Here is a 13,077-nt window from a genome sequence, read left to right on the forward strand (position 1 = left end):
ACAACAAAGGATTTTTAATGACAAGAAGGCAAGCATCAAGTTGGAACTATGCCGCTCTCAAGCTCAGCTTTGATGCGAAACTTTGAAGGATGATTAATACGTTTCCTAGATTCGTGATAATATATTTCGAACAAAATGCAGAAAAAGATTTTGATGTGAAATTTAAAATCCAAGTTTTCGAAGCTTCTGCGTCGGAGAGGGAAAGTTCGAAAAAGAGATTCCAGAGAAAATTACGAAAACGGTTTTGAAACGAACGGAATTATCGTGCTTTTTGGAGCTCTCGAGGATATCTACGGAAAAGGGATTCCACTGCAGACTACTGAGACGAAGGTACTAGATTGCAGCATGGCACGCGTCGCTTAGCGCGAATACCAGAACGGACGAAAAACGAGGGGAGACAGGTCGGATGGCAAACGAATCGTTTAAGATTTTATACGCAGCACCCTTCAACTTTCTCGATCAGTCTTTCTATTACTGTTGAAAAAAACAGTTCTGTCACGCATTTATAGGATTTTGTATATCGTCCGATTCTCCGCATATTTTCATTGACATCGATAAATTCCGCGAATTTAATCTTTAGAGTGATTGCTGTATAATTAAAAAGAATTTTACGCAACTTTTTAACGTAATTTGACTTGCAATAATTAAGTAAAATAAGACAAGAAATATTAGATATGATATAAGATACACGTTTTCGTCTCTTATAATTAAATAACCTTTTTATAATTAATAAACATTTCAATATACTAAATAAATAATAATCCTTAAGGTTGCCAGTAATAATTAATAAAAAACCACTCCTCAATGTTTAAAGTCGACCAGACTGGCAATAATTTATTATAAATAATTATTTGAAATACAACAACGTTTCGTATAGATGTGCTTGAAAAGGGCTGCAATGACAGCCGAAACGTTGTTGTATTTCAAATAATTATTTATAATAAATTATTGCCAGTCTGGTCGACTTTAAACATTGAGGAGTGGTTTTTTATTTCAATATACGTTTTATAAAAGTAATTCTATAAAGTATTTAGTCTGTAAAAAGAATAAATAGCAAGTAGTTACCTTTGAAGCAGCGGCAAATTTACGTTACCTTTTACAACTAACGCTTCAAAGTTTACTTTATTTTAGTTTTAACAAACTTTCTTCATCTTGACTTTCATAATTTCCAGATGAGTTAATTACCGTCTACTTGTGTACGCTTCTAGCAGATCTTAATTCGCTCTTGATTTACTTGCGCAATTTGATAATTGAAACCGGTTACGTATATGTATACGTAAATATTTTATATTGATGCTATCGACAGCTATGGGCTCTCTTCCTCGTATGCCAATACTTTCAATCTCCATTTCGAATGAGCGAATGTTGGTATCTGCGTTTGACGTGCCACATTTAATGTCATATAATTTTCATACGCGACTGAGATCAGTCGAATGTAACCGAACATCAGTCAACTAAATCTATATCTTTTTATTCATATTCTGTAATTGTATGATAAATAAAATTTTGACGTTTGTTATTTAATCAATAATTTTCTGTAAGTAAATTTAAATCAAATATATATGTATTATTATATATTTATTAGTTTTAATCTTCACACACATTTAATTTATACTTTTTGTTTAACATTTAAATACATTATTTGTCATCTCCTCTTCTCACCCTTTTTTTCTCATAATTATTTGGATAAAAAGAAAATTATATAAGAAAAAAATCAAATAATAGTAAATATAAATTTTATTGGAATTCGTACAAATTGATTATATAACTTAATTTTTCATAAATAAAAAGTATATATAAAAGTGCATGAAGCAATATTAAATCGTTTTATTTACGCTAATGGATATTTTCTGTCATCTATATTTTTTTACTGTAAATACAGTTATACACTCTGAATATATTATTTACATTTTCGAAAATATTATTTCGGAGAGTATTGCAATAAAATATTTTTCAAGGCAAAAGAGTTATCATAAAACCATAAAAGTACTATAATGGATTACGAATATTCGTATACACAAAATAGCCATAATTTTAAGTTGTTAATTATTATTTTAACTTTATGTGAAATTAATGATAATAAATAGTGTATTAAATATTAACAAATTTTTTTAAATGCAATTTTGCGAAAATAGATTCGATAGGTAAAATTGCAGGCAGATGAAATCAATGAGAACGTAATCAGTAAACGCTTAATCGACGATTGTATTAAAACAAATTGTTTAAGTTGTAGCAATTTCGGGTCCCCGATGGCTAATATCCGGATAATGAAACGAGGTGCCTTCGTCTCATCGGGTTCAAGAAGGGTGAGAGAACAGAGGGATGAAATAAGGGCGTGAAGACAACGAGCGCAAGGTTGGAAAATGTGAAGTCAGCCAGGACGAAAAGCAATTGATAAAACAATAAAAAAGAATTAGAAAATAAATTCTTCTCAAAATTAAAATAAAACACATTTATTTTGGACGGTGCAAATATATAATTATTTAATAATGTTTTCTCGGTAAATGTGTAAATAAAATAATAACATAAGATATAAAATTAAAATAAACTGTGTTCTACATTAATTTCTACGTGTAAGCAACACACTCTATTTTACATACACACACACACATATATATATATATATATATATGTATGTAAAATAGAGTGTGTTATATATATATATATGTAAAATAGAGTGTGTTGCTTACACGTAGAAATTAATGTAGAACACAGTTTATTTCAACTTTATATCTTATGTTATTTGCACATTTCCCGAGAAAACATTATTAAATGATTATATATTTGCACCGTTAAAAATAAATGTGTTTTATATATAATATATTACATTTAACAACGTATAAATGTTTTTGATGCGCAAAAATAATTATATCTTTATTATTTCCTCTATAAATATTTTATATACTGAATATATTTTTATATTCTATTTCATTTATGCAAAAGATGTCTTACTTTCTATTACTACAATTAGAGATACGGAAAATTAAATATTAGTTAATTGTTAAATAAAACGAAGAAATATTATGCTTTAGAATTTAAAGAAAATATTTGTTTAAATTTTTCTAAAATTTAAACAAAAAGAAAACAGAAAAGATATCTTTCTAACATTGTCAAAACACAGAAGATTGCTTAAAAATGTCATTCGATATCCAAACGTCGCATTTCGAGAACTGCACATCACGAGATAAGGTTGAGGCTAGTCCAATAAGAACATTTGACTTAATTTTCATTCAGGACATTCCTCGCCGGCAGGAATCTCGAGCCATTAAGCAACTCGCTATCTTTTGGCGGGTTTGTCGTGCGTAACATAAAGAGCATGTCTACAACTGCGGTCTACGCGATAGTTAGACTGTACGCACCCTCGTTACACACACACACAGACACACCCATCCACTTTCTTCTGCACTTCCATCGTACTGCTACCCTTTTTGAACGAGACTTCCTTCTCAACGCGACTCACAACCGAAATCCTCCCGCCACTCTGTACCCGATGCCAAACCGCCTAGCAACCTCTTTCCCTCTCTCATCGTCCCCGTGTCAGAATTATTCCGTATAATTATATTCGTTTCGGAACGACACCCTCGGGACTCGAAATTGAAATTAAGCTTTCTTGCTTTTACGCGAAAAGGAGAGAGTGAGAAGGGGAGGAAAGAGGAAGGCAAAGAATGTGGAGAATAGAAAGAGACGAATAGATATGGAGACGGAGAGATCGTGCAGCAAGAGCGGTGGGAGAGATTTCTCTCGCGTCTCTCTGCGACGAGCCGACTATGGTTTTCTGTAGCCGCGAGCTAAGGTTCCGCTCCCTGCCCTTAGCTCCTGTTTTTCCGCTTGCCCTACCCCCAAATCCGCACGTCTTAATCTTCCCTGGAATTTCGGCGTTCTCCCTCCGGCTATGCAAAGGACTTTACCGAGGGGTCGACCGTTCGTCATGCTCTTCTACGTATATCCAGAAATAAGACGTCTATATTACGCCTCCAATTTTGTATTTTCCGCTGTGAATTCTGATCGCGCGATTAGCGGTTTGATAGACTTATTCAAGTTTTCGTAAACATACATATTTGCTGAGTTTTGCATTTAGGATCAATTCATTATGTTGATTTTCGCATCTGTATCGTCTTGTTCAGTTAATAATATTCATGAGTCATTAAAAAATTTCTCTTATATATTTATTAAAATCTACTAAATCTAATATATTAACTACTTCTAGCGGATATAAAACGTTAAAAACCTTACAGAAATACAAACATTTTAAATATTCGAAGAATATATTGTCCACTTTAATGTCTACCAAGTGAAAAGAGTAAAGAATTGTCTCATCACTATTTTGTACAATCATCTGCTTACAATCAATGATCGGTTCAAGAGTTTGTTTGAAAGAGATCGCTGGACCTTGTGAACTGAACGAATACGTTGAAACACTTTGCGAACTTTCTGTTGTAGTGGTTTCCTTATCCTTCTTTCGACAGTCTCCTCCTTTGATTGCCTCGCTTCCTTCAGTCGGCCCCTAGCAAAACACATTTAAGCTTGCAATTATTTAAGGTAGTTCACGGTTTCATGCCGCAAAACAAGACCGCGGAGACGGAAACTAGTACCGCGCGAAACTGGCGACTGTTGCTGCTGTTTCTTGCTGAACCTATTTTATCCTGGTATATAATGTTGCATGTTATACTAATGTCATGCGATTATATAAAGGATGGAATGTTATAGCTTTAAATGTATTTCAACGATATCTTAAATTTGTTACATTTTTTCATGTATTTTTTTAATACATTTATATCACGGGATTAAAAATATATTAATTATATTATATACGTATATAAAATTTTTGTTATTCAAGATCGTATAATTTTAATCTTTTTTTTTTAAATATAATAATAGTTAAAATTATTTTGTTTATTATTTATTTTATAATTGTAAAATATTGTAAAATAATTTGTATGCACTAATTATGTTGTAATAATTAACAACACATATATACAATATAAAATAATCACTTCTCTCTAATAACTTTTATCATTTACAATTATGTGATTTGTAACTAGCTATAAACTGTAAGAATTATAGCTGAAAGCATGAGAGATTATTATTACATGGGGAATAAATTTTTATTTCTCGTTACACATTAGCTAAACGGCGAGATTTGCGACATCGGCATAAGCTGCAATTTGTTTTCAATGAATGCGACTATAGCGATCGGCATCCCCAATGCAGTTTCCTGCTGATCAGCAGAAATTAGCATAGCCAATTTATGTTGGTCTATAAATAACATGTTTATCGTTATAATTTATGTGCATCGCGATGCGCCCTATCGACATTTACGCGAGCCGAGTTTTAGGTCAGAAAGAGATGAATGTGTTTTACTTCTCGCATTGTTATGTAGAAACACCTAGTAATATATTTTGATTGTGCTTTGAATCCTCTAACGATCTAAAATAAAATTTTAAAGAATATTAAAGTGCTAATCGCGTGCTATTCTTATAAGCGCAATTTTTTCATAAAATTATTATATTTATTAATTATATTTGGTCGATATTGCTTTGATTTTCGACACACATGTCAAATTAAAAAGATAGCTTAAAATATAATTGTATATTGGCAGTTCATAAAATAAATAGTTGTTCTATAACGAAACTATAAAATATAATATAAATTTATTAATATGAGAATTAGGAATAAAGATAAAATCACATTAAATAACTTTTTGATTATGCATCAGCAATTGATAAAATCAAATAATAATTGTGACTGTATGCATAAATCTTAATAAATTGTATAAATTGAAATTATTCAGTATTATAGGATGCAGATTTTTAAATACATATATTTGTCACATTGATTGGGGTACTAGGCTTCTATTAAACTTTCCTGAGAGACAGGATAAAATACATGTTTTGTCGGAAAGTTTATAAATGGAATCGTACGAGTTCTATGGCAAATACCTATAGAAAGTTATACTAGATTTGCTGTCAAGTTAGAGAACGCTTTCGTTCGGGAAATGATCTGTCGCATCTATCAGGAATATGCTGTGTGTTCGTGTATAATGGCCAAAAGACTTGGTTAAACTGCGAAAATTGTGCCGCGGTCTCTCGTGGAATTGCGTTGACTCGCGTTTACGCACAATCGATGCATTTTCATCTCACGATTTGCCTATGTACGTGTTCGTAATTGCACACGCAATCTCGCGGTATACGTGCACAAGTTTGCGTACGTGAATACGTTCGCGGATTCGGAAAATGCTAAAGAGAAAGAGAGAGCGAGAGAAAGTCATATACAGAGAAGCGGAGATGATGCGTGGATCAGAGTCCTCTCTTTCTCTCTCTCTCTCTCTCTCTCTGTCTCTATCTCTATCTCACTCGTGTGAATGCGAGCGATGCGAGCGGAATAGAAGCGTACGATATGCGGCCATTTGCATACATATAGGGTCATTATAAATATACCGACTCCCTACAGCCGTGTCTCTCCATCGTCCAGCCCATCAGGAGCAGAGGCCGCTCACAAACTGTCCGATTGCTCCGCTTATCCGTTATTGCGCTCGCCGCCTTTGCTGTCACTAGCTCCGCGCTTCGGGACGTTTCCAGGTCTCGACGGTCGTTCCGGCTCTGAACAAGCGTTTTTCATGGATATTATAGCAGCTCCGGTACCTCTCTCCGCGAAACATATCCGGCGAGATTGCACGGCGCACTGGCTGAAGTGTTAATTACGGCGTTATCGCTGCCAGAAGCCACGTTGTTTATTGTACATTTCTTGGTGGATTTTACGGCAACACCATTGCGGAATTTTGTGGCTCTGGTGTTTCGCGCGAAACATTCTTGGAAGACCAGATATCAATGCAAAAGTCGAATAGATGTCGCAATTATTTTTTACGATTATTTTTTTTATAAAAACATGCAAAACAAAAATAAGAATACTTTTTTAGCTACTCTTAAAATAAGACAAGTCCTTCTCACATGTCGTATATTATGTATAAATAAAAGAAAAGAGAATGCATTTAGATATATCGCGCTTCAATACAAATGATTCAGCATTCTCCATTGTATCTCTCCTAAAGCGTATCGATTTATAGTAGAGAAAATATTTCGGGGCAAATGCGCAGAAGTGTAAACACACATGTTGGTTGTGCGGTCGAACGCATGCACGCGATAGATACGTCGATCTCGATTATCTACCAAACTCGACGAAGTCGATAAGGGCGGCTTCATGTAAAAGCGATAAGTGCAAATCGCCGTGGCAAGAGGTAAAAAAAAAAAGAAGAATCACAAAGCATATCGATGGTAAGCGGGTGTAACGATATTGTGGCATAGGAGCGACGACATGTGAAAGGCCTCTTAATAATGCGTCTACTTCCGCATATTATCGCGGCCTTTGGGAGCCGCGCGGAAAAATATCTTGACGCTAAAGGCACGACAGTAATCTTCCAGCAAGCAACACGGCTGCGTCATAACGCGGGACGCCGCTAAGAGGACGCTGCGCGGGTGCATCCTATTAACATATTCACCAGCAACGAGTAGTAAACTCTTTTCTTCGCATACGCGGGCACGAAACGGCGCTATAAATGGTACGTTGATGGGTTTGCGCCGAGCGTCAACGCTTGCGCCCCGAGAGTTAGGGGATAGATGCGCATTACAAATGCTAATGGGGAGCGCATAGTAGATGTTCCGCATAGAATACATTACCGTCTCGTTCCTCAGTCATTAGCCGCGAAAATACGAAATTTCCTGGGCGCAATGTGTACACCATATCTGTCATGCCTGCGAGCCTGCGAGCCTGCTCGTTGATGGCGACCCGATGGAAAATTGCCGATCGCGAGGACTCTGAATTATAAATGAGTTGCAAATCGCATTTAAAGTTCTTACAATTGTTGACTTTGCTTTTAATCCGTCTTTGTCGCTGTGTTTTTCTTTTGCCGTTCGATGCCAACAACATTAGTCATTGTAATTTTATGGAAAAACTATATCTTTTATATGTATACATATATAATTTTTCTTCTTTCCATAATACATTGCTATACAAAATGAGAACAGCAAATATAAATCAATAGACATTTCATATAAAAAATAGATCTATATAAATTTATATAAGCACGTAAAAATTATTTAATCAAATCTGTTTGGTAAATAGCAAACGTTTCATTTCTCTCAATTCGTACACTGTCATATGTTACTTTGGTAATTAACGCCTCGCAGAGCACAAAAGCTAATCAAATCTAATGCTATAAACAGTTGAATATATACTATACTGTCATTATTCTATTTGTCTCATGCAGTAGTTATAGAGCGATTATTTACCTAACCACAAATGCGAACAGTTCGTAAATGTTATATGTGCAAAATATAATTGATAACTTGTTCAGTAATTATTAATTTCAAAAAGACAAAATTTCTAAAAGCACGGCCAGTAAATGCTGTGAGATTGCTCGATGGTTGATGAGAATTTATCGATAAATTAATTACAGGTATATACGTGATTCCTTCCACGACGATAACCGCCAGCAATTTTTAATTAACACGTGCGACAAAGGGAGCCAAATGACCAGTACTGATCGATTCATCGGCACTCTAACCACATGCCTTTGAATATATTCTTCTTTTAGTGAACTAACATAGTAATAAAGAGAAAAATATGTATATTTTCTTCCTAGATTTTTATAACAAAATATAAAACTTTATTTATAATTTTGAAAATTTTCTTTCCAAATATCATCTCTCTTCTGTTAAGAAGTAGGGGCTTATATTGATGTAATACTAAAATGTGAATAAAAAAGAAAGAAAGAAATCTCAATTGTATTTAAATTTTTTTCGTGCGTATCTTGTCTTCATATAAAAAATAATAATATATTTGTATATATAATAAAAAATGATATTTTTAAAATATTACATTAATCAATAACTTTAGTGAAGAGAAATTCCGTCTTTTCAAAATTTATTAAGATAAAAACTTTGATTAACATTTTGTATATAGAATTTATCGGTCATAAAATTATGTCTGATTAATCTGTGATATAAACTCCTTACATATTTATATACTTGGTACATAAATATAATAAATAATAAATAATTATCTGTTTTTCGATACTAAAATTCTAAAATCGAGCGTCCATAAAAAATAGAGAATTCATGCCGTCGTAGGAGGATACAAAATTGGATCAAACGTCAAAAGACTATAGATATACGTGACGACATCAGCAACGGAAGCAACGATAACTGTTCCCGTACGAGAAACGGCGCTCTGCGCGCCCTCGGTCTCGAGATCGTCTGACCTACCCTCTCTTCCACCACCTCGAACGAAGGAAGGAACGAGCCAGACTCCCACCCTCTACCACCCACTCGCCCCTCCAGCCTGACAGATCACCCCTCCAGTTACCACCGCCGCCGCCGCCGCTGCCGCTGCCGCCGCCGTCGTCGCCACCGCCGCCGCGATACATTGCGATACAGGGTTCTTGTCTCCACGTTACCTACCCTACGTGCAGGACCAGCGCTCCACCAAATCCATAGCCCATTACGCACCAGGCTACGAGACACCGCGCCGCACCAGTACCCCCGCGCATATATCCGCTTGTTCATCCGCCATTATCATTTTTTATCCGCCGCTTGTAACTCGCGCCGAGACACTTTTTCCCTCACCGTCACGCGCCAACACTTACATACGATTGCCGGCCGCATAAACACAACCTGTACCAGGACGCACGCGTACAAACAACCACGCTTACGGTGAACCGGTATACGCTCCCCCATCGTTCGCCGGCGCCCCGCTCGAGAATCCTTCCCTTCAAACAAAACAGGCGTTCGCGAAAGTGATTGACATTTTTTTGGCAGTGCGTGACGGCAAGTTCGACGATTGTGACAAGTGCTTCGAATGTATTTTTCAGTGATTCTTTTGGTGCAAGGTACTAACGTGAATTGTTCTAGAAATATACGCCATCGAGTTAAAATCCGTCCGCAGAATAGTGCTCGTGTCCGTCGGCCGAACATCTCCTTATGGCCTAGCGAGAAATACGAGAGTCTCTGAGATTCTTAGTGATATTAATAATTACAGTGCCGACTTCAAGTTTATACTTTACTATTGTTTCGGTTGAACTCTTACGATGGTAAATTATCGTGAAAGAATGAAATTTATTTGCGTAAAGAAATAAATCACAAGATTTTATGTAGAAATCTATTCGGCTTGTAAATAATTTCGATATATCGAGAACCATTTATTTTATATTCTCGAAAATTCAACAATAAACGTTGATTGATATCTGGTTTGTGCCTATCAAGGTAAAAGGATATTTTGAAGCAGCTGCGACAAACCCTAGATAATTCGATTGACAGGATAAGCGCGCACCTGATACCCTACGCAATTTCTCGTACATCTCGACTTCTTCTCATCGTTTAATCGATTTACTCACCGAATCATGTTCTACCCTTTTGTCTTGATTATACGCTCGTACATCTCGCCGCAAGACGATTAAATTTCTAAACGCACAAAGTTCGTTCAATTTTGTTTTACGAGTGATAAACGATCGTTATAATCAGACAGATAGAATCAGCGCTTCATCAGGGTTAACATATAAATAAATACTGGCTTAACATTTCTGGAATTTATGCGTTTACGACGCGCGGGGCTTACTTAAAATTCACGGCATCGAGATTTCATGAAAACTTGAGAGCGCGACGTTGACAACGAGACGCAAGGTGAAAGTAGTTGAACTCAAGCTAGTACGAGCCACGTGAAACTGGTCGCTGTTTCGCCGGGCCGCACAGATCCTGCAGGCTTGAAAGCCCCTGGTTTCCCGCGCACAGCAAGAGCGAAGCACACACAACTACCCCAACCAACCAACCAACGAGTCGACCCACCGCCACCAACCCCTACACACAACAACTCAACGAAGCATCCCCCACTCTGAATCGCACAACAGCCTGAGCGGAAGTGCTAGTCAGTCGGCGAGCGACCTTCCAACATTACGGGTTAGGTTCCCTCTTTTTCCACCCGTCGTGTCTTTAATCTCATTTGTACGATCGCGAGGACCGGCCGCTTTGTTTGATTTACCCGTGGAGGAAGGAGAGAAAAAAGTCGCCGCAAATACGGGTATTAATCCTCGTACAAAAATCGGAAGTATCCGCCTGCATTTTATTTCGTATGTTGTTCGCGCGGCAATAATCGTTCAGTCAATCATTTCTATGATTAATGCCCGTCACACCTGAAAGATATCTAGAAAAGCATTAGAAAGAGAATACAAAGAAGGTGTTGTTCGAACGATCAAGTGATTACTGTTCTTCCAGGTGTGCGTGTGACCGCGAACATCGTACCTTTCCTTGCATTCGTAAGCGAAAGCCTTTATGCGACGCGTGCAACTACGTTGCAACGAGTGTTGTTCACCATAGATCTATTCATCATCTGGAAGATTTAATTAAGAAATTAACGAAAGGTTGCAAGTTACCCGATTTACTTACAGTAGAGACATATGCTGCAGTATTTTTAATTATAAAGCAAAACACGTGTTTCGTGACTTGTATTACCGAATCGAGTGACATCGGACGTTTGTTATAGATCGTTGAAACGCAAGTTCTGCTCGTTATTAAAGAGAAGGTATTATCAGTTTATCGGTTTATACAATGCGATAAAACGTGTTCAATTATCGTACATTAAAACCAGCATAATAATTATATCCATGTATTAATTAAATTTTGAAAGCTCATCTCATCTTTAATTTAATATTTAATACTTGCTTATATACCCGATAATTTGTCTTAGAGATTCGCTTCAGTAAGTAAAACGAAAAAGAAAAATATTTTAAGAACATATAAAAATTGCAGACTTTTCTAATCGCCGTGACGTATTTTATACACAACAAAAACAAAGATATCTGCGATTCGCATTTATACCGGCATTGAAAAAGGTTGACATAGAATCTTATTCGAGTCGACCACGTGGCCGTGAAGTGAGCGTCGACTGCGCCAAGAGTATACGGTAAACACATTCCACAAGAACGGGATTCGGTAGAACTCAGCATATTTCTCAAAAACATCTTTTAAGAAATCGTGACAAAACGTGAAGAATAGTTTTTGACACAATCGCATCGCTTTGTGGTGAACAACACACAATCGGTGTTAATCACATTAACGAAACTCGAGAAAACTGGAAGCATCAATAATTGCAAATATATATTAAAACTCACATTTTTCTCGTAACATATAAAATTGCAGGAAGGATTGTGATTTTTCTCTGATTTATTTCAAATCAGCAGTCCTTGCGAGCGTCAGTGTTGTGATACAAAATCAAGAAATAAAGTCGAAGTGAAGCAATTCAGGTGTTCCTCGTTGATTGTCATTGCCTGATCCGAGAAAATTTAAAAACAGATTAAAAACCAGCGTCTGCCACGCGCAAATCCAGAGTTGATCACCTTAAGTAAACAGCAAAGTAGCAAAATCCCGCCCGCAGGCAAACGTGAACTTAAAGAGGCCCAGGTTGAGGTCGTTCAGCCCGGCTCGACGATCAACGTCAACAGGACGTATCAACAAGCCCCCCAACAAGGAGGGTGGGTGCAGTGGTGCAGTGGTTGCCGGAGGGCCAGCGAGCTTGGGGTGGCCTCGTCCACAGGCGCCTTGGCACCGAGTGCACCGGGCCCCGGGGCTGCGGTGGTGGGTTGCCTGGTTGGGGTGTACCCGTGTTCTCCCTCCTCCACGGGGCCCAGGGGCCCCTTAAGTCATCATCTTCAGGCTATTCCGAACCAACAACAGCCGATCGGCTGCCGTGCCTGTTGCTGCGTGCATAGCAATCACCAGCCAACTTCGGTCCAACTTACCAGTCAGCGGGGCGGTCTATCGCTGAGGGTAGCGAGGGTGGCGTCCACCACCTCCGTCCGAGCCGCCCCCTACGCCCATCCCCAGCACCAGGGGCTGGGGCAGGAGTGCAGGTAATAATAAATCATTAAATATACATTGTAGCTTCACTTCGACACGTATATTATTACTCCTTACTACTACTACTACTACTACTACTACTACTACTACTACTACTACTACCACTACTACTAATACCACTACCACTACTTCTACCTCTACTACTACCACCACTACTACTACCACTACTACTAGT

General features: G+C 37.2%; 2 protein-coding genes and 1 long non-coding RNA gene across 9 annotated transcripts in view; 2 read left to right on the plus strand and 1 right to left on the minus strand.

The window, feature by feature from the left end:
• Nucleotides 1–8,607, plus strand: part of LOC114946736 (cytotoxic granule-associated RNA binding protein tiar-1-like) — a 130,249-nt gene extending 121,642 nt beyond the window's left edge. Inside the window, exon 4 of the mRNA XM_029323387.2 lies at nucleotides 8,453–8,607. Coding sequence (XP_029179220.1) covers nucleotides 8,453–8,464 — 12 coding nt within the window. The 3' untranslated portion in view covers nucleotides 8,465–8,607. The remainder of the gene's footprint in view (nucleotides 1–8,452) is intronic.
• On the minus strand, nucleotides 3,590–10,799 carry LOC114946737 (uncharacterized). 2 transcript variants are annotated; one of them, XR_014925209.1, is made up of 3 exons: nucleotides 10,388–10,799; nucleotides 6,442–6,599; nucleotides 3,590–4,504 (listed from the first exon to the last, which is right to left on the minus strand). It is a non-coding gene; the product is annotated as an uncharacterized LOC114946737 (long non-coding RNA). The 2 variants fall into 2 exon arrangements; XR_003822695.2 differs by having other exon boundaries at nucleotides 6,438–6,599.
• Nucleotides 10,800–12,352: 1,553 nt separating this feature from the next.
• The window catches only part of LOC114941244 (cytotoxic granule associated RNA binding protein TIA1), a 482,662-nt gene continuing 481,937 nt past the window's right edge, over nucleotides 12,353–13,077 (plus strand). For all 6 annotated transcript variants that reach the window (XM_085484970.1, XM_085484974.1, XM_085484972.1 and 3 more), the window contains exon 1: nucleotides 12,353–12,895. The gene's annotated coding sequence lies outside the window, so the exon portion shown is untranslated. The remainder of the gene's footprint in view (nucleotides 12,896–13,077) is intronic.

This window comes from Nylanderia fulva, unplaced genomic scaffold, assembly GCF_048542155.1.
Source record: "Nylanderia fulva isolate GAGA-0341 unplaced genomic scaffold, ASM4854215v1 Scaffold33, whole genome shotgun sequence".
Lineage (NCBI taxonomy): Eukaryota > Metazoa > Arthropoda > Insecta > Hymenoptera > Formicidae > Nylanderia > Nylanderia fulva.